Source organism: Ranitomeya imitator, chromosome 5, assembly GCF_032444005.1.
Source record: "Ranitomeya imitator isolate aRanImi1 chromosome 5, aRanImi1.pri, whole genome shotgun sequence".
In the NCBI taxonomy this organism is placed as follows: domain Eukaryota; kingdom Metazoa; phylum Chordata; class Amphibia; order Anura; family Dendrobatidae; genus Ranitomeya; species Ranitomeya imitator.
This window is the reverse complement of record NC_091286.1, coordinates 1,319,946-1,340,223: the sequence shown is the minus strand read 5'-3', so window position 1 is coordinate 1,340,223 and position 20,278 is coordinate 1,319,946. Positions and strand designations below refer to the sequence as shown.

Sequence of the window (20,278 nt, the reverse complement as noted above, 5' to 3'; positions counted from 1 at the left end):
CTGTGTACCTGTTATGATGCGGTGGTCTAGGAGCAACATGGAACGAGCTCTGAGGGAAGTGGTAACTGTACTGACCGCAGACCCTAAGCACAACACAACACTAGAAGCAGCCGTGGAATGCTCCTAACTCTCCCTAGGCATCTCGTCACAGCCTAAGAGCTAACTACCCCTGAAGACAGTAGCAGGAAAACTATCTTGCCTCAGAGAAAATCCCCAAAGGATAAATTAACCCCCCACAAATAATGACTGTGAGTGGAGAGGAAAAAGACATACACAGAATGAAACCAGGATGAGCACAGGAGGCCAGTCTAGCTTGATAGATAGGACAGGATGGAATACTGTGCGGTCAGTATAAAACACTACAAAAATCCACGCAGAGTTTACAAGAAATCTCCACACCTGACTAATGGTGTGGAGGGTAACTCTGCTTCCCAGAGCTTCCAGCAAGACAGAAAATACTTTAAACTGATAATGCTGGACAAAGAAAGCACAGAATGGATAAGACCACAAGCTATGGACAGAAAAAGTAAGCAAAAACTTAGCTTTGCAGAACTGGTCAGGATAACAGGGAACTCCAAAGAGATGTGAATCCAACCAGGAACCATTTACAAGTGGCACTAGCTGAAGGAACAGCCAGGCTTAAATAGGTGAGAGAGGAGATAAGTGGAGGCAGCTGACAACAGCTAACTCCAAGGAGCAGCCATACCACTTGAAACCACAAGAGGGAGCCCAAGAGCAGAACTCGCAAAAGTGCCACTTACAACCACCGGAGGGAGCCCAGGAGCAGAATTCACAACAGTACCCCCCCTTGAGGAGGGGTCACCGAACCCTCACCAGAGCCCCCAGGCCGATCAGGACGAGCCAAATGAAAAGCACGAACCAAATCGGCAGCATGGACATCGGAGGCAACAACCCAAGAATTATCCTCCTGGCCATACCCATTCCACTTGACAAGATACTGAAGCCTCCGCCTCGAAAAACGAGAATCCAAAATTTTCTCAACCTCATATTCCAACTCCCCCTCAACCATCACCGGGGCAGGAGGGTCAACCGAGGGAACAACGGGCACCACATATCTCCGTAACAAAGATCTATGTAAAACATTATGAATGGCAAAAGAGGCTGGAAGAGCCAAACGAAAAGACACCGGATTAATAATTTCAGAAATTTTATAAGGACCAATAAACCGAGGCTTAAACTTAGGGGAGGAAACCTTCATAGGAACATGACGAGAAGACAACCAAACCAAATCCCCCACACGAAGCTGGGGACCAACACACCGACGGCGGTTAGCAAAACATTGAGCCCTTTCCTGAGACAACGTCAAATTGTCCACCACATGAGTCCAAATCTGCTGCAGCCTGTCCACCACAGAATCAACACCAGGACAATCAGAAGGCTCAACCTGCCCAGAAGAAAAACGAGGATGAAAACCAAAATTACAAAAGAAAGGTGAAACCAAAGTAGCTGAACTAGCCCGATTATTAAGGGCAAACTCTGCCAACGGCAAGAAAGCCACCCAGTCATCCTGATCAGCAGACACAAAGCATCTCAAATAGGTCTCCAATGTCTGATTAGTTCGCTCAATTTGGCCATTAGTCTGAGGATGAAACGCCGAAGAAAAAGACAAATCAATGCCCATCCTAGCACAAAAGGCCCGCCAAAACCTAGAGACAAACTGAGAACCTCTGTCAGACACAATATTCTCCGAAATGCCATGCAAACGGACCACATGCTGAAAAAACAACGGAACCAAATCAGAAGAGGAAGGCAATTTAGGCAAAGGTACCAGATGGACCATTTTAGAGAACCGGTCACAAACAACCCAGATAACAGACATCTTCTGGGAAACAGGAAGATCTGAAATAAAATCCATGGAAATATGCGTCCAGGGCCTCTCAGGGACCGGCAAAGGCAAAAGCAACCCACTAGCGCGGGAACAGCAAGGCTTGACCCGGGCGCAAGTCCCACAGGACTGCACAAAAGCACGCACATCGCGCGACAAGCAAGGCCACCAAAAGGACCTAGCAACCAAATCTCTGGTACCAAAAATCCCAGGATGACCAGCCAACACTGAACAATAAACCTCAGAAATTACCTTACTTGTCCATCTATCAGGAACAAACAGCTTCCCCACAGGACAGCGGTCAGGCCTATCAGCCTGAAATTCCTGAAGCACCTGGCGCAAATCAGGGGAGATAGCAGAAAGAATCACCCCCTCCTTAAGAATGCCAACCGGCTCAAGGACTCCAGGAGAATCAGGCGAAAAACTCCTAGAGAGGGCATCAGCCTTAACATTCTTAGATCCCAGAAGATACGAGACCACAAAATCAAAACGGGAGAAAAACAGGGACCATCGAGCCTGTCTAGGATTCAGCCGCTTGGCCGACTCGAGGTAAATCAGATTCTTATGATCGGTCAGGACCACAACGCGGTGTTTAGCACCCTCAAGCCAATGTCGCCACTCCTCAAACGCCCACTTCATAGCCAACAACTCCCGATTGCCGACATCATAATTGCGTTCCGCAGGCGAAAACTTTCTGGAAAAAAAAGCACACGGTTTCATCAAAGAACCATCAGATTCCCTCTGAGACAAAACAGCCCCTGCCCCAATCTCAGAAGCGTCAACCTCAACCTGAAAAGGAAGAGACACATCCGGCTGACGCAACACAGGGGCAGAAGTAAATCGACGTTTAAGCTCCTGAAAGGCCTCAACAGCCTCTGAGGACCAATTTGTCACATCAGCGCCTTTCTTTGTCAAATCAGTAAGGGGCTTAACCACACTGGAAAAATTGGCAATGAAACGGCGATAGAAATTAGCAAAGCCCAAAAATTTTTGAAGGCCCTTCACAGATGTTGGTTTGATCCAGTCATGAGTAGCTTGGACCTTAACAGGATCCATTTCTATAGACGAGGGAGAAAAAATAAAACCCAAAAAAGAGACCTTCTGAACTCCGAATAGGCACTTGGACCCCTTCACAAACAAAGCATTATCACGAAGGATCTGGAATACCATCCTGACCTGCTTCACATAAGACTCGCAATCATTGGAAAAAATCAAAATATCATCCAAATATACGACCATGAATTTATCAAGATAATTGCGGAAAATATCATGCATGAAAGACTGGAACACAGATGGAGCATTAGAAAGCCCAAATGGCATCACAAGATATTCAAAATGGCCTTCGGGCGTATTAAATGCAGTTTTCCATTCGTCACCCTGTTTAATACGAACAAGATTAAATGCCCCTCGGAGGTCAATCTTAGTAAACCAACAAGCCCCCTTAATCTGAGCAATCAAATCCGTAAGCAAGGGCAAGGGGTATTGGAATTTGACTGTGATTTTATTAAGAAGACGATAATCAATACAGGGTCTCAAGGAGCCATCCTTCTTAGCAACAAAAAAGAAACCCGCTCCCAAAGGTGACGAAGAGGGCCGAATATGCCCCTTCTCCAAAGATTCCTTAACATAGCTCCGCATGGCGGCATGCTCTGGCACAGACAGATTGAAAAGTCGGCCCTTAGGGAACTTACAACCAGGAATCAAGTTAATAGCACAATCACAGTCCCTATGTGGAGGAAGGGAACTGGACTTGGGCTCATCAAATACATCCTGGAAATCCGACAAAAACTCAGGAACCTCAGGAGAGGGGGAAGAGGAAATTGACATCATAGGAACGTCACTATGTACCCCTTGACAACCCCAACTAGTCACCGACATAGTTTTCCAATCCAGCAACGGATTATGTTCCTGTAACCATGGGAAACCCAGTACAACAACATCATGCAGGTTATGCAACACCAGAAAACTGCAATCTTCCTGATGTGCTGGAGCCATGTACATAGTCATCTGCGTCCAGTACTGAGGTTTATTCTTGGCCAGGGGTGTAGCATCAATACCCCTCAAAGGAATAGGGCTTTGCAAAGGCTGCAAGGGGAAACCACAGCGCCTGGCGAATTCTAAGTCCATTAAGTTCAGGGCAGCGCCTGAATCCACAAATGCCATGACCGAAAAGGACGACAATGAGCAAATCAGGGTTACAGATAAGAGAAATTTAGGCTGTATAGTACTAATGGTAACAGACCTAGCGACTCTCTTAGTACACTTAGGGCAATCAGAGATAACATGAGCCGAATCGCCACAGTAAAAACACAGCCTATTCTGACGTCTGAATTCCTGCCGTTCTGTTCTAGTCAAAATCCTATCACATTGCATAGGTTCTGGACTATGCTCAGAGGATACTGCCATATGGTGCACAGCTTTGCGCTCGCGCAGACGCCGATCGATCTGAATGACTAGAGACATAGATTCGCTCAAACCGGCAGGCGTAGGAAAGCCCACCATAACATCTTTGAGGGCTTCAGAAAGACCCTTTTTGAAAATAGTAGCCAGACCCGCTTCATTCCATTTAGTGAGCACAGACCATTTTCTAAATTTCTGGCAGTATAATTCTGCCGCTTCCTGACCTTGACACAGGGCTAACAGGGTTTTTTCTGCATGATCCACAGAATTAGGTTCGTCGTACAATAATCCGAGCGCTTGAAAAAATGCATCAACATTCAATAATGCCGGATCCCCTGTTTCAAGAGAAAAAGCCCAGTCTTGAGGATCACCCCGCAGCAAGGATATGATGATTTTTACCTGTTGAATGGGATCACCAGAAGAACGGGGTTTCAAAGCAAAAAACAATCTGCAGTTATTTTTAAAGTTCAAAAACTTGGATCTGTCCCCAAAAAAACAAATCCGGAGTAGGAATTCTAGGCTCTAAAGCCGGAGTCTGGACAACATAGTCCTGGATACTCTGTACTCTTGCAGCAAGTTGATCCACACGAGAAAACAAACCTTGAACATCCATGCCAAAGCATATATCCTGAACCACCCAGATATCAAGAGGAAAAAAAAAAGGCAAACTAGAACACAGAAAAAAAAATGGTTCAGAACTTTCTTTTCCTTCTTTTGAGATGCAATTAATTCATTTTTGGCCACTTGTACTGTTATGATGCGGTGGTCTAGGAGCAACATGGAACGAGCTCTGAGGGAAGCGGTAACTGTACTGACCGCAGACCCTAAGCACAACACAACACTAGAAGCAGCCGTGGAATGCTCCTAACTCTCCCTAGGCATCTCGTCACCGCCTAAGAGCTAACTACCCCTGAAGACAGTAGCAGGAAAACTATCTTGCCTCAGAGAAAATCCCCAAAGGATAGATTAGCCCCCCACAAATAATGACTGTGAGTGGAGAGGAAAAAGACATACACAGAATGAAACCAGGATGAGCACAGGAGACCAGTCTAGCTAGATAGATAGGACAGGATGGAACACTGTGCAGTCAGTATAAAACACTACAAAAATCCACGCAGAGTTTACAAAAAATCTCCACACCTGACTAATGGTGTGGAGGGTAACTCTGCTTCCCAGAGCTTCCAGCAAGACAGAAAATACTTCAAACTGATAATGCTGGACAAACAAAGAAAGCACAGAATGGATAAGACCACAAACTATGGACAGAAAAAGTAAGGAAAAACTTAGCTTTGCAGAACTGGTCAGGATAACAGGGAACTCCAAAGAGATGTGAATCCAACCAGGAACCATTTACAATTGGCACTAGCTGAAGGAACAGCCAGGCTTAAATAGGCGAGAGAGGAGATAAGTGGAGGCAGCTGACAACAGCTAACTCCAAGGAGCAGCCATACCACTTGAAACCACAAGAGGGAGCCCAAGAGCAGAACTCACAAAAGTGCCACTTACAACCACCGGAGGGAGCCCAGGAGCAGAATTCACAACAGTACCCCTGCAAGAGAATTCCAAGTGTCTACAGCCCACTTTTGTTATGTTAGGCCTACTAAGCCTGTCTGCGGTCCCTCCTTCCACTAGTCCTCCACTGACCAGACCACTGCTGCCCGTGTACCCCTGGAACCTATTTTAAAGTGCCTACAGCCTAATTTTGTTATGTTAGGCCTACTAAGCCTGTCTGCGGTCCCTCCTTCCAATAGTCCTCCACTGACCAGACCACTGCTGCCCGTGTACCCCTGGAACCTATTTTAAAGTGCCTACAGCCCACTTTTGTTATGTTAGGCCTACTAAGCCTGTCTGTGGTCCCTCCTTCCACTAGTTCTTCAACTGACCAGACCACTGCTGCCCGTGTACCCCTGTAACCTTTTTTAAACTGCATTGAGCCAAATTTTGTGTTTAAGGCCTACTACCTGTGTCTGTCTGCGCCACTCAATACAGCTGTCCTCCTTTTAAAAAAGCTGAGCGTCAATAGTCTGGTTTTCAGCCTAAAGGATTTTGAAAACTGCATTAGGGCTACTACTACTACTTAGGTAGGGCCTACTAACGGTGTCTGCCGCTCCAAGGTGTTCCCCAGGTTTCCTCTCCATAGCTTCGAGCTTCTAGCTCTCGTTTAATAGTTGTTGAAAACAACACTGCATTAGGCCTACAAGTTGGGTCTGGGTTGTAGAGACTGTGTCTTCCGCTCCAAGGTGTTCCCCAAGTTTCCTCTCCATAGCTTCGAGCTTCTAGCTCTCGTTTAGTAGTTGTTGAAAACAACACTACATTAGGCCTACAAGTTGGGTCTGGGTCATAGAGACGGTGTCTGCCGCTCCAAGGTGTTATCCAGGTTGCCACATAATCGAAGCTGCATAGAGCCTATTTTGTAATTTTACGCCTACTAAGTCTTTCTGCGGTCCCTCCTTCCAATTGTCCTCCACTGAGCACACCAATGCAGACCGTGTACCCATGTAACCTTTTTTAAACCTGCGTCGAGCCAACTTTGTGGTGTAAGGCCTACTTGTAGTGTCTGGCTGCGCCACTCAATACAGCTGTCCTCTTTAAAAAAAATTACCTACAATTATCTGGTTTTCAGCCTATCGGAATTTTAAAACTGCAGTGGGCCTACTAGTTAGGTTGGGGCCTTCTATCGGTGTCTGCCGCTCCTTGCTGTTCTCCTCCAGCGAACAAAGCTGTGCCGCTTGTTTACTACTGTTGCCAATTTTGAACTGCATTTAGACTACTTACTGATTTGGGCCTACTCTCTGTGTCAGCCTCTCATTCCAGTTGTCCTCCACTGAACAAATCAATGCCCCCTGGTTAGTCCTGTTACCAATTTTGAACTGCATTTAGACCACTTTATTCTTTGGGCCCATATCTGTTTCCCCCTCATCCTGCCCATTGCCCAGCCAGTGATAGATGAGTCTGCTGGTACATTGACCCAGAACGCTACATTCCCCGTGCACGCTACACTGCAAGATTGTGACCCTGCTGAAAGTCAGGTTCCCCTTCCTGCATACTATACCACCTTACACGGGGACAAAGAGGAAGGTGCAGATGAAGGTGCAGGTTCCTTCATCAGGTGGGGGGAGGAATACTCGTTGGGGAAGTCACTGGCACAGGGCCTCTCATAGTACGCAATAGTGTTGCTGCCGGTGGGAGGCGCCCCCGCCATGCAAACACACCGCCGTACTTTGAGGGGCCCTGTGCCAGTGCCAATGCCAACGAGTGGGCCCCCCTGCTTGCTCCGGATCACAGCACTTGCAAAGTTGAAATACTTACTTCTCCCTGTCCCACTGCCGGGACGTGGTCCAGATTTCCTGGGCCCACTGAATACTTGAACCAGCCCTACCCCCCACAACTTTAGCCAAATGACCCCCAATTTCCAATGCCTTACTATTATTATAAGGTAAATTAAGATTGACAAGCTTCAGTAACAAGAATGGATGTTTTTGCCATTAAAATGGGCACTCTAGGTGTTTTCCTGGCCTCCACTCACTGCCGAATATGCTTCCCCATTGACTTGCATTGGGTTTCGTGATTCGGTCGATCCCGATTTTATGACATAATCGGCCGATTCCACTCGACTCGACTTTTGAGATAGTCGGGTTTCGCGAAACCCGACTCGACTCTAAAAAAGTCAAGGTCGCTCAACCCTAGTCACGGTGGCTATGAATTAATAGTCATGAATTCTCACAAACTATTGTGATTTATTGATTTGTGATTCTGTCATAGCTTATTATTAATTGCCAGTTTTGTAATGTTGATTCAACACAGGGTTATGAATACTGACAGGTTGTCACCATTTAATATTGAGGGGTGCGGGTTGACCGCCATGATGTATATTTGTTTTTAATTGTTTTTATTGTTTGTGGATTTGTGTGTCCTAACATCCAAATAAAGCTTTATATTTTATTATTGTTATCTTGATCTGAGTATTGAATCAGGTATGCGCGCCCATTTGTGTCTGGTCTTTTTGCTTTGATTCACGTTGTATTTTCAGGCACGGTGTGGTACCCTGCTACACAGATTGACATGCAGACTATCTAACGGAGGTGCACCCTATTTTCTCCCTTGACAAATTCGAACTCATCATCTTTCCTCCATCCCACTTATTCATTATTATTATTCCAACCTGATCTATCTAACACAATAAATGACATCACACTTTCCCCTGTACCAGAAATCCGCTGCCTCGGAGTAAATGCAGCGCAACAGAGAAATGGTCGTTGCAGTAATGTCGCTCTGCCACTAAGGGGAGTGATGGTACGTCTGATGGCACTAAAGGAGTTCACCTGACCAGGTATCACAGTCACACACTACATTTCACACTCCGGCCACCAGGGGGAGCAAAAGGTTCTATCTACTAGGCCACTCCTCACACTTTGGTAAAACTGGGGGTTGGATAGGAAGTTAGGGAGAAGCTGACTGGGTTTTGTCCAGGCAACATCACATGGCAGGGGATGTTGCGGGGAAGATTCAGAGGGGTCCCTGTCAGGCGTAGGAACCTGGCAGTGACTTAGCGACAAGGACAGATCGTTACAGAGCCGCTCCTGCACTACCTTGCGGCAGCATCTAAAGAAAGGACACGAAGCGCAGTATATTGTGGAGAAGTGAGAAACGAGATCAAAGCACAAAGGAGAGCCAGTAGGAGTCGTGCCCCGAGATCGGCAACATCCTACTGAGGTGCGTAGCCGGTGGCCAGAACGCCGAGGAAGTAACTGACTCCAAGCATTACTTCAAACAGAGGCAGGGCAGTTGATTATAGTTTGGCTGTCTAACATACATCACCTAAGCAGACATAGGGGGCAAGCGTGGAGAGGGGCGTCTCTAGGGTCCCAGAATAGCTCCGAGCCTTCCCATCAAACGGGTGCGTCCTACCCAGATAAACTTGGGGGACGGAGAGAGAAAGAGAGAATGAGAACAGAAGTTGTGAGGACTATCCCGAATGCTCAGCAGGGAAGCACTACAACACACAGGCACTAGTGATAGGCACTGATTTCTACCTGCAAAGGGAACTCTGGATGTGCCTTCGGACAGGCCGGTCTCAGCCAGCCCTGTTAACAGTGCTCTGGATTGCGGATCCCGAAGTCTTCAGTAAAAGGTAAAGAGACTGCAACCCTGTGACTGCACCTCACACTATCACCACCTACACCACTGGGAAGCCCTGGGGACATACTTCACCTTTGGGAAGTTATACCATCTAGCTGCCATCACATCACCCCAGTGGACCCCAAGCAGCATCGGTCACCCTGACCGAGTACCACAGGTGGCGTCACGAAACCTTAGCCGACTTTTAGCACCTCTTTCATTGGACGCCCCTTAGCAGGGTCACGGACCGGGTCCAGCCACCGTGACAACCCTAGAACTGAGACAGAGAGGACTGGTGCCGAGTAACCCGCGGCCCTGCGTCTGGGGGTGCTCCATAAACATCTACTCTGCCCTGTCCTTCAAACTGCACATCCAAGCTCTCGCCACCTCCTGCTGTCTCCAACTCAAAATTGTTTCCAGAATCTGTCCTTTTCTTCACCGTTAATCTACTAAAATATTAATGCCCTCATCATCTCCCTCCTCGACTCCTACAACATCGTCCTCTGTGGCCTCCTCGCTAACTCGCACCTCTCCATTCCGTTCTTACCTCTGTTGCCCGAATAATCCACATCTCTCTTTGCTGCTCACCCATTTCTCCCATGTGCAAATCATTTCACTGGCTTCCTATTCCCCAGTGTACTCAGTTCAAATTACTAACACTGACCTACAAAGCCGTCCATAATCTGAATCTGCAGCACATCTCCTAACTAATCTCCCAGTAGCTTCCCTCACGTAATCTTCTGTCATCGCAGGACCTTCTCTCCTACACACATACGTTCCTCACCCAGTCGTCTACAAGAATCCAAGCTTCCCTCGTCCTCTGGAATTCTGTGCCCAAACACATCCGATTATCCACCACATTCAGAACTTTCAAACGGAACTTAAAAAGCTATCTCTTCAAGGAAACTACAGCCTTCAATAACCCCGCTGCCACCTGACTACCACCAAAGCTGCTGCAACCCCCAAACCAACAGTCTCCTTCACTATCACCCTGTGGACTCTAAGCCTGCGGTGGCAGGACCCAATCTTTTCTGTACTATTCTGTTATTGTTAGTTTGTTCATGGTAATTTATATTTCTATTTTGCATGCAATCCATTATAATTTACAACACCATGGAACCAATGTGCTCTAAAAATAAATAATAATTATTGTCACATATACACAGCTGCACTGTTGTCACACATGACAGCGGAGCGATCACCCAGATCTTACCACTGCCACCAAATTGATGAGTGATGGACGAGGCTGTGGCTGCTTCCTCTACTTGGCCAGTTATTAGGGGACTCACATTGAGCATATGGTATATACACCTCCGATTTCAAGGTACGGAATATATGTATATACCCCTGGTACAGTCACTTCCAGTTGCACAATAACAAAATGAAACATTACTATCTGCCATCTCCAGTCGTTTATACAGGCCGATCGGACTCTTGTTAGAGGTAGGGAATGACTTCAAGGGTGCGGTTTACAGAGCAAAAGGAACGGCGTTATTACATGTTATATATTTATTCCATAAAGATACGGTAAGCATTGCTTGTAAAAATATACAAGATGATACATAATGGGAACAAAACAAAACGTTATATACAATTACATAAAATAAAAATGAATAATAAAAGGGGCCCAACTGCGATACGAGTGTGTCATTTCTGTCCCTTTTCTCCGATGCCGAAAATCTACATCCCATAAAAATTGGATTGATACAGAACTCAGTATTCATATGTGGACAATGGAGACAAAAAGGCTGTAGCACTTTCTGCCAAATCTTTTTCCTTGGAAGAAAGGCACTTCTCCACCCCTGCATAAACAGATCTCCCAGCTTACTGTCTTTTCCCCAGCAGATGTCCTGTTTTAGTTACCTGGACACTGCAGGAGATGTCTGCTTTAAATGTGGGTTGTAGCTCTTCTTACGTGTCTGGTTTCCTCACTTCTCTGTTATAATTAGTTTCTTTCTCTCTTCCCCAAATGATCAATGTGAGGTCCTACTGAAGAAGGGATTTGAAGTGTCAGCTCTTTATCTCTAATAGAGAGAGAGGTCTTATGGATTTTTATTTTTCTAAATGACAATAATAAGAAATACATTATAGCACACACTCCCCTATGAAAAATATACGGCCTTTGTAGAAGGTCAGATTTATCATTGGATCCTGAGGTGGTGTGATGCACGGACACACATTTACTAAGCCTCCAGTAACTTTATGGCAAAAACTATTGTGACTCAAAGTTGCAGATCACTGATGACAAATTTGGGATACACTTTTGAAAAGCTTAAAATTGCCACAAAGTTGGTGGGTACAGACACCAGGTCGGTTGTTGAGGAGAGCCATTAGATCAAATACTTAATTAACCTCAAGACGTAAGAGATTGAGAGAAGCGACCCATAACATGTATTGTTTAACCTTTACATAAGCTTTCTCAGATCAAAGTGAGACCCTAAAGATGGCTGCCATTTCCTGTCTCAGCATACCATGTGCTGGTATCCAAGATGACGCCCAACGTGATGACCTCATGGATCTTCTTCTTTATTTTTTTATATAGCGCTAACATATTTCGCAGCGCTTTACAGTTTGCACACATTATCATCACTGTCCCCGATGGGGCTCACAATCTAAATTCCCTATCAGTATGTCTTTGGAATGTGGGAGGAGACCGGAGAACCTGGAGGAAACCCACGCAAACACGGAGAGAACATACAAACTCTTTGCAGATGTTGTCCTGGGTGGGATTAGAACCCAGGACTCCAGCGCTGCAAGGCTGCAGTGCTAACCACTGTGCCACCGTGCTGCCCACCGCATCCACCCACAGTGACGCCCACCTTGATGACCTCATGGACCAACCCACTCTGATGACCTCATGGATCCACCCACGGACTTGCTCTATGCCCAATCCACTAACCAATGGAATACATCCGATCACTCCCATTTTAGAGCTAACGAGCCCCCTTACAGGGGTTATATAAATCTGTGTCCCGACTAAATAAAGCCCCTTGGAGCTGAGCCATAGATTGATCAAGGAGAGTTTACATCTGACTGTGTCATATGTTATTTCTTTAGTGCGCACCTGATCAATATCCATTAGGCCAGGAGTAGGCAACTAAGTGAACATTTATAAATTGTTCATCCTAACACGGTCATGTGACACGGACTCAGCGCCTTCTTGTGTTTTGCAGAATCTGGACAGATCCTGTATACAGTCTGTGGACATCATGATTTCTCAGGATCAGAGGAAGCAAGTGATGCTGACGCAATCCGGAGACATCTTCGTGTACAGCCAACACAAGATCAGTCTGCCATACACGGATGGTAAGTGCTGCATGCTGGCGCCATGAGGTTGTAAAGATGACAATAATCCAGCTCTCACATCAAGAGCGATAAAAAATATTTGTTTTTTATTGATACTTCATTAACCCCTTAACGACCGCTGATACGCCTTTTAACAGCGGTAGTTAAGGGTATTTAAACCACAGCGCCGTTAATTATTGGCGCTGTGGAAAAAGTGTATAGCTCCCCCCAGAGTTGGATTTTCTCTGGGGTCTTGTCTGCCGGGGACACCCGAGACCCCAGAGAACATGATTCGGGTCGGTTTTTACCGACCCCAGGGATGCGATCGCCGTTATTAACCGTATAACGGAACCGCAAAAAAAAGTCAGATTTGCCATTTAATTTCTCTCTCCTCTGATGTGATTGCACATCAGAGGAGAGAGAAATGGGGTCCCCGATCCCCCTGATACTTACCAGTGTCTCCCGGTGTCCCTGGTTCCTCCTGGTTCCCCCCACTGCCGCTGGCATCTTCTTCCGGTAAGAAAATGGCAGGCGCATGTACAGTGCGCCTGCCGAGATCTGATGGCCGGCACCTGACAACAATAGGAGATTTTTCCTATTGGTTCATTTTGATCACTGATAAACCCTGTCACAGTGATAAAAATAAAAAAAAAAGTAAATAAAACCCCCCTTTATTACCCCCTTAGTTAGGGAACAATAATGAAATAAATATATATTTCCATTTTTCCATTAGGGTTACAGTTGGGCTAAAGCTAGTCGGGCTAAAGTTAGGGTTAGGGTTAGGGCTATTGTTATGGTTAGGGTTGAGATTAGTGTTAGGGGTGTGTTAGGGTTGGAGCTAAAGTTAGGGTTATGGTTGGGGCTAAAGTTAGGGATAGGGTTGGGGCTAAAGTTAGGATTAGGGTTGGGGTTAGGGTTTGGATTATGTTTACAGTTGGGATTAGGGTTAGGGGTGTGTCAGGGTCAGGGGTGTGTCAGGGTTAGGGGTGTGGTTAGGGTTATGTTTACTGTTGGGGTTAGGGATGGGATTAGGGTTAGGGGTGTCGTTAGGGTTGGGATTAGAGTTAGAGGTGTGTTGGGGTTAGGGATGGGATTAGGGTTAGGGGTGTCGTTGGGGTTGGGATTAGAGTTAGGGGTGTGTTGGGGTTAGGGTTGGGATTAGGGGTGTGTTGGGGTTAGGGGTGTGGTTTGGGTTATGGTTAGGGGTGTGTTGTGGTTTAGGGTTGGAGTTATAATTGGGGGGTTTCCACTGTTTAGGCACATCAGGGGCTCTCCAAATGATCTCAATTCCAGCCAATTCTGCGTTGAAAAAGTAAAACGGTTCTCCTTCCCTCACGAGCTCTGCCATGCGCCCAGTGGTTCACCCCTACATATGGGGTATCAGCGTACTCAGGCCAAATTGGACAACAACTTTTGTGGTCAAATTTCTCCTGCTACCCTTGTGAAAATAAAAAATTGGGGCTAAAAAAATCATTTTTTATTTTCACGGCTCTGTGTTATAAACTTTAGTGAAAAACCTGGTGGTTCAAAGTTCTCACATCTAGATAAGTTCCTTGGGGATCTAATTTCCAAAATAGCATCACTTGTGGGGGGTTTCTACTGTTTAGGTACATCAGGGGCTCTGCAAATGCAACGTGACACCAGCAGACCATTTCATCAAAGTCTGCATTCCAAAACGGGACTTCTTCCCTTCCGAGCTCTGCCATGCGCCCAAACGGTGGTTTGCCCCCACATATGTGGTATTGGCATATTCAGAACAAATTGCACAACAATGATGGGGGTCTACTTTCTCCTGTTACCCTTGGTAAAATAAAAATTTGGGGGCGAAAAGATCATTTTTGTGGAAAAAATATTTTTTATTTTCACGGCTCTGTTATAAACTTCTGTGAAGCACTTGGGGGTTCAAAATGCTCACCACACATCTAGATAAGTTCCTTAGGGGGTCTAATTTCCAAAATGGTGTCACTTGTGGGGGGTTTCCACTGTTTAGGCACATCAGGGTTTCTCCGAACGCAACATGGTGTCCGATCTCAATTCCAGCCAATTCTGCACTGAAAAAGTCAAACGATGCTCCTTCCATTCCGAGCTCTGCCATGCGCCCAAACAGTTGTTTACCCCCACATATGAGGTATCGGCGTACTCAGGACAAATTGCACAACAAGTTTTGTGGTTCGTTTTTTTGTGAAAACAAAAAAAAACTGGTTGTGAAATAAAATGCTTGTGTTTAAAAAAGTTAAATGTTCATTTTTTCCTTCCATATTGCTTCAGTTCCTGTGAAGCACGTAAAGGGTTAATTAACTTCTTGAAGGTGGTTTTGCGCACCTTGAGGGGTGCAGTTTTTAGAATGGTGTCACTTTTGGGTATTTTCTGTCATGTACACCCCTCAAAGTGACTTCAAATGTGAGGTGGTCCCTATAAAGAATGGTTTTGTAAATTTTGTTGTAAAAATTAGAAATCGGTGGTCAACTTTCCATTTTTTTTCAGAAATAAACGCAAGTCAAATCGAAGCAATTTCACCACTATCATGAAGTACAATATGTCTTGAAAAAACAATGTCAGAATCACCGGGATCCGTTAAAGTGTTCCAGAGTTATAACCTCATAAAGTGACAGTGGTCAGAATTGTAAAAATTGGCCTGGGCATTAATCTGTAAATTGGCTCTGTCACTAAAGGGTTAAAAATGTAGTTATAAGGCATTGTTGAGCACAGCCTATAAAAAGAGTGGATGTCAAAGAACCGAACACGTTTCAAACGTGATGTGTGCTCTTAAACTCGGTATGAGTTTATTAAACACATCGTATTCGGTTATTTGACATCCACTCTTTTTATAGGCTGTGCTCCGCAATGCCTTATAGCTACATTTATTAATGAAGTATCAATAAAGACCAAATAGTTTTTATGGCTTTTGTGGGATCTGCATTATTCTCATCTTTACAACCTCGACGTCTCCACGTCAGGCAGAGACCCTGTGCTCCACACATGGACCTCATGAAGTCCACTATGAGGGTGAGCTGAACTTTCTTTTTCTACATGGTTTACTATGCTGGCGCCCCCATGCCTTCTCACCCCTGGTACATGTACCACTGGCATGCAAGAGGCGATGAGGCAGCAGAAAACTGAAAATGGACAGAATGTGTGTAAATGGCTGGTGTCTATGGCTGGTGTGTCTGTAAATGGCTCGTGTGTGTATTATCTATTATTATTTATATTGCACCATTAATTCCATATTGCTGTACAGAAGGGGTTACATCAAAATACATATATCACTTACGGTAAACAGACTAACAATGACAGACTGGTACAGATGGAAGAGGACCCTGCCCTTGTGGGCTTACATTCTACAGGATGGTGGAGAGGGAGACAGTAGGTTGGGGGTCTGATGTTGGTGAGGCGGTAGCGTTAGTTCAGAAATATACGGAGGAAAAGGTTATGGATGGCTTTGTAGGTCAGTGTTAGTAGTTTAAACTGGATACGCTGAGGGAATGGGAGCCAGTGAAGGGATTTGCAAAGAGGGCAAGCAGGAGTGTAGCGAGGAGAGAGATGAATTAGTTGGGCAGCAGAGTTAAGGATGGACTGGAGGGGTGCGAGAGTGTTAGAAGGTAGGCCACAGAGGAGTATGTTGCAGTAGTCGAGGCGGGAGATGATTAGGGCATGCCAAGCATTTTAGTAGATTGAGGGTTGAGGAAAGGATGGATTCTGGAAATATTTTTGAGCTGGAGGCGACAGGAGGTGACGGGAGCTTGGATGTGCGGTTTGAAGGACAGGGTAGAGTCAAGGGTTACTCCGAGGCAGCGGATATCCGAGACAGGGGAAAGTGTGATGTCATTTATTGTGATAGATAGATCAGGTAGGGAAGATATGCGTGATGGAGGAAAGATAATTAGTTCAGATTTGTCCACATTCAGCTTGAGGAAGCAAGATGTGAAAAAGAAGGATTTAGCTGATAGACACTCCGGGATTCTAGACAGCAGAGAGGTGACATCTGGGCCAGAGAGGTAGATCTGAGTGTCATCAGCTTATAGATGGTACTGGAAGCTATAGGAATTTGAGTTGTCCCAGGCAGAGTGTATAGATTGAGAAGAGAAGGGGTCCTAAAGACAGAGCCTTGAGGGACTCCAACAGAGAGCGAGCGAGATGAGAAGGTAATGTGGGAGTAGGAATGCTAGATGTGCTAGATGTGCGGTTGGTAAGGTACGAGGAGATCCAAGATAGGGCAAAGTCTTTGACACCAAAGGAAGAGAGGATCTGTAGTAGGAGGCAGTGGTCAACTGTGTCGAAGGCGGAGGACAGTACTAGAGGGAGGAGTATAGGGAATTGTCTGGACAGAACCAGATGTAGGTTGTGGAAGAGCGAGATAGTTGCAAAGTGAGAGGAAAGTTCAGCGTGGACGTGCTGCTCAAGGAGTTTGAAAGCAAATGGGAGCAGCGATTTGGGGCGATAACTGTACATAGCGCTCGGGTTAAAAGATAGCATTTTGAGGATAGGTGTGATTGTGGCATGTTTGAAAGCAGAGAGGAAGGTACCAGAAGTTAGTGATAGGTTAAAAAGATGGGTTAGGGATTGGATAAGTGTGGTGGTGAGGTTGGGGAAGAGGTAGGATGAGATGGGGTCAAGTGCTCATGATCCATGAGTAAGACTTCATAGTTGAAACGCGTTGATCGTCCTCACTGGTGTGCCAGGTCTTTTGCTATGTAGATTTTTTGAAGAACTTTATACTTTTTTTTAGTTGTCCAATAAAGCTTTACAAATTTTGAGCCACCTACGCCTTCAGCTGGATCACTTCTTCTCTTGTTTTCAATTTGTTGGAGTCTTGCTTCGTTCAGACCCACGCTCTGATCGGTAAGTTGCCGGCGAGACCCATTTCCATTCATGCGATTGACACTGTCCCTCTCAGCCAGAGGAGTTTGACCCAAGTTGTAGACAATATTAACCTGCGTATAGAGACTCTTCATGAGGAGTCCCTGTCGTGCTACGTCTTGGAGGGTATGCCAACTCCCATCATCTTAGGCCTTCCCTGGCTGAAAAGACACAATCCAGACATAGATTGGCGGTCCGGGGAAGTAGTGAGTTGGGACCAGTCTTGTAAGGACTGTTGCGTGGGAGCTATGGTCTTTGCCATCCCTCTTGAATTTACCACTTTTTCTCCAGTGGAGGCAGATAAGGTGCTACCAGGGAAGAATAGGGACAGGATTCAACCCTCACCACAAGTAAACACTGAGTCTCAGGGTCCTCTCTGGAGGAGGTATCAGGGTAGGGTGGTGGTACCTCCTGAACATAGTGAGGGTATGAGTTTGGTGACACGAGGGGGGGCGGATGCCCCCATTTTCTGTTCTTAAAGAAAATTACTGTCTGTTTGCAAATGTACGCGTGGAAATAAACGTTCAGGTCCAGACATCAAGTGGAAGCACGCATCTGGGACCTTGCGTTCTAGGGTAACCGGGCTGTATCAGGTGTCGGCCATTCTCAGCAAAGGACCTTCCAGTTGAAGTTACCCTCCGTAATGCAAGCACAGAACGTATTCCACAGGTCTCTAGAGATTTGTTGCGCTTCCGGAGCCCAAGTCATTTCTGTCACCATCGGGCTGCAGTTGCCGTAAACCTGAGGATCAGGTGACTGCTTAGGTGAATCCTGGTGGGATGAGGCGTCCTTACCGTATGTCATTTCCGGTGAGGTCCACTGTAAAGGGTCCAGAGGCCCCTCGTTGAAGGGGGGGTACTGTCGCGATTAATTTTTGGTTTCGTGGCAGCTCTGGTTTTGCTATAATTTATATGTCTTTTTTTTCTTTTTTGGGCCAAAAAGGGTTATGTTGGTTTCCTCGCTGGCAGTTGTTTTGTTGCTGGTCATCTGATGTAGGTGGTGACCACTCCCTCCATCCTTTAGTCACATGACGGATCAGCTGACTGTTGGTAATAGAGTTATTCTATGAAGGCCAGCCTTAGAGTTTGGAGCTCTCTGGTGCCGGTGGTTTATCTGCTACTTCTGTGCACTTTGGGCTCCTGCTTCCTTATCCTCTGCTGTGTGGAGCTTGACAGCACAAGCTGGAGATAAGTTTCTTGTTCCCTTTCCTTGTCTGTCTCCTCAATTCAAAGAGAAAATAAAGTCCAAGCGAATGTGGCGCTAATCACCTTAGGATTTTTTAATATATCCACTTCCAGTGAAAAACTATTACTAAAAGTTCATTCATTTTCTCAAAAAATAGGCAAAAAATATTTTTAAAATACAGTACATCGCGTTTCGGCTGCTATTTTTAAGCCAGGTTCACATTGCGTTAACAGCAGCCCGTTCAACACATGCCTTAACGGGCTGCTGTTAACACAAGTGCCGACATGTCGTCGCGCTAGCTAGCAGAGGCTCTATTGGTGCTAGCAGTGACGGACCCGGAAATGCTGCAGCCCGCGTCCCAGGGTCCATCACTCAATGACGCCACATCGCCACAATGGGCGTGCGCTAGCGATGCGTCCGACATTGGACTAAATGGCGTTAACGGACTACGTTACAACGCATTATGCCACGGTGTAACGTAGTCTGTCTAACGGACGCCAAAAACGTAATGTGAACCCGGCCTTACAGTGCAGCCTTCATCAGGTGACAAAAAAACAAGCTACATACAAAAGCACTATAAAGTGATGCTTTTAAATATATAGTGTTACATTGTTGTGAACAAACATAAAAATATTTGAAAGTATAAATAGAATTATAATGCACTCTAATATTTTATAAATACTACTATCGTCTCTACATGAATCAGTTCATCCCATTAAAAAGCATTAGGGCGTTAGGGGAGCGCGGGCTTAGGGCTAGGCTCAGGTTGTGGCTCGGAGGTAGCCCATCCCTCGCTGTTGGAGCCTTCTTCCCCCTTTTTCTATCCTGTTGTTGGTGTTTGTTGTGTCATCCGCTGGACTTACCCATGTCGGTCATGACAGCTGGTGTCTCTATATGGCTGGTGTGTGTGAGTGTAGCTGGTGTGTGTATATGGCTGGTGTGTGTGTATATGGCTGGTGTGTGTATATGGCTGGTGGTGTGTATGGCTGGTGGTGTATATGGCTGGTGTGTGTATATGGCTGGTGTGTGTGTATATGGCTGGTGTGTGTGTATATGGCTGGTGGTGTATATGGCTGGTGTGTGTATATGGCTGGTGGTGTATATGGCTGGTGTGTGTATATGGCTGTTGTATGTGTATGGCTGGTGGTGTATATGGCTGGTGTGTGTATATGGCTGGTGTGTGTATATGGCTGGTGTCTCTATATGGCTGGTGTGTGTGTATATGGCTGGTGTGTGTATATGGCTGGTGTGTGTGTGTGTGTATATGGCTGGTGTGTGTGTGTGTGTATATGGCTGGCGTGTGTGAGTGTAGCTGGTGTGTGTATATGGCTGGTGTATATGGCTGGTGTGTGTGAGTGTAGCTGGTGTGTGTATATGGTTGGTGTGTGTGTATATGGCTGGTGGTGTATATGGCTGGTGGTGTATATGGCTGGTGTGTGTATATGGTTGGTGTGTGTATATGGCTGGTGTGTATATGGCTGGTGTGTGTGTATATGGCTGGTGTGTGTGTATATGGCTGGTGTGTGTGTATATGGCTGGTGGTGTATATGGCTGGTGGTGTATATGGCTGGTGTGTGTATATGGTTG

General features: G+C 45.9%; 1 protein-coding gene across 1 annotated transcript in view; it reads left to right on the top strand.

Moving 5' to 3' along the window:
* Positions 1-20,278, top strand: part of OTOG (otogelin) — a 563,613-nt gene that overhangs the window by 82,270 nt on the left and 461,065 nt on the right. Inside the window, exon 9 of the mRNA XM_069768186.1 lies at positions 12,538-12,670. Coding sequence (XP_069624287.1) covers positions 12,538-12,670 — 133 coding nt within the window. The remainder of the gene's footprint in view (positions 1-12,537; positions 12,671-20,278) is intronic.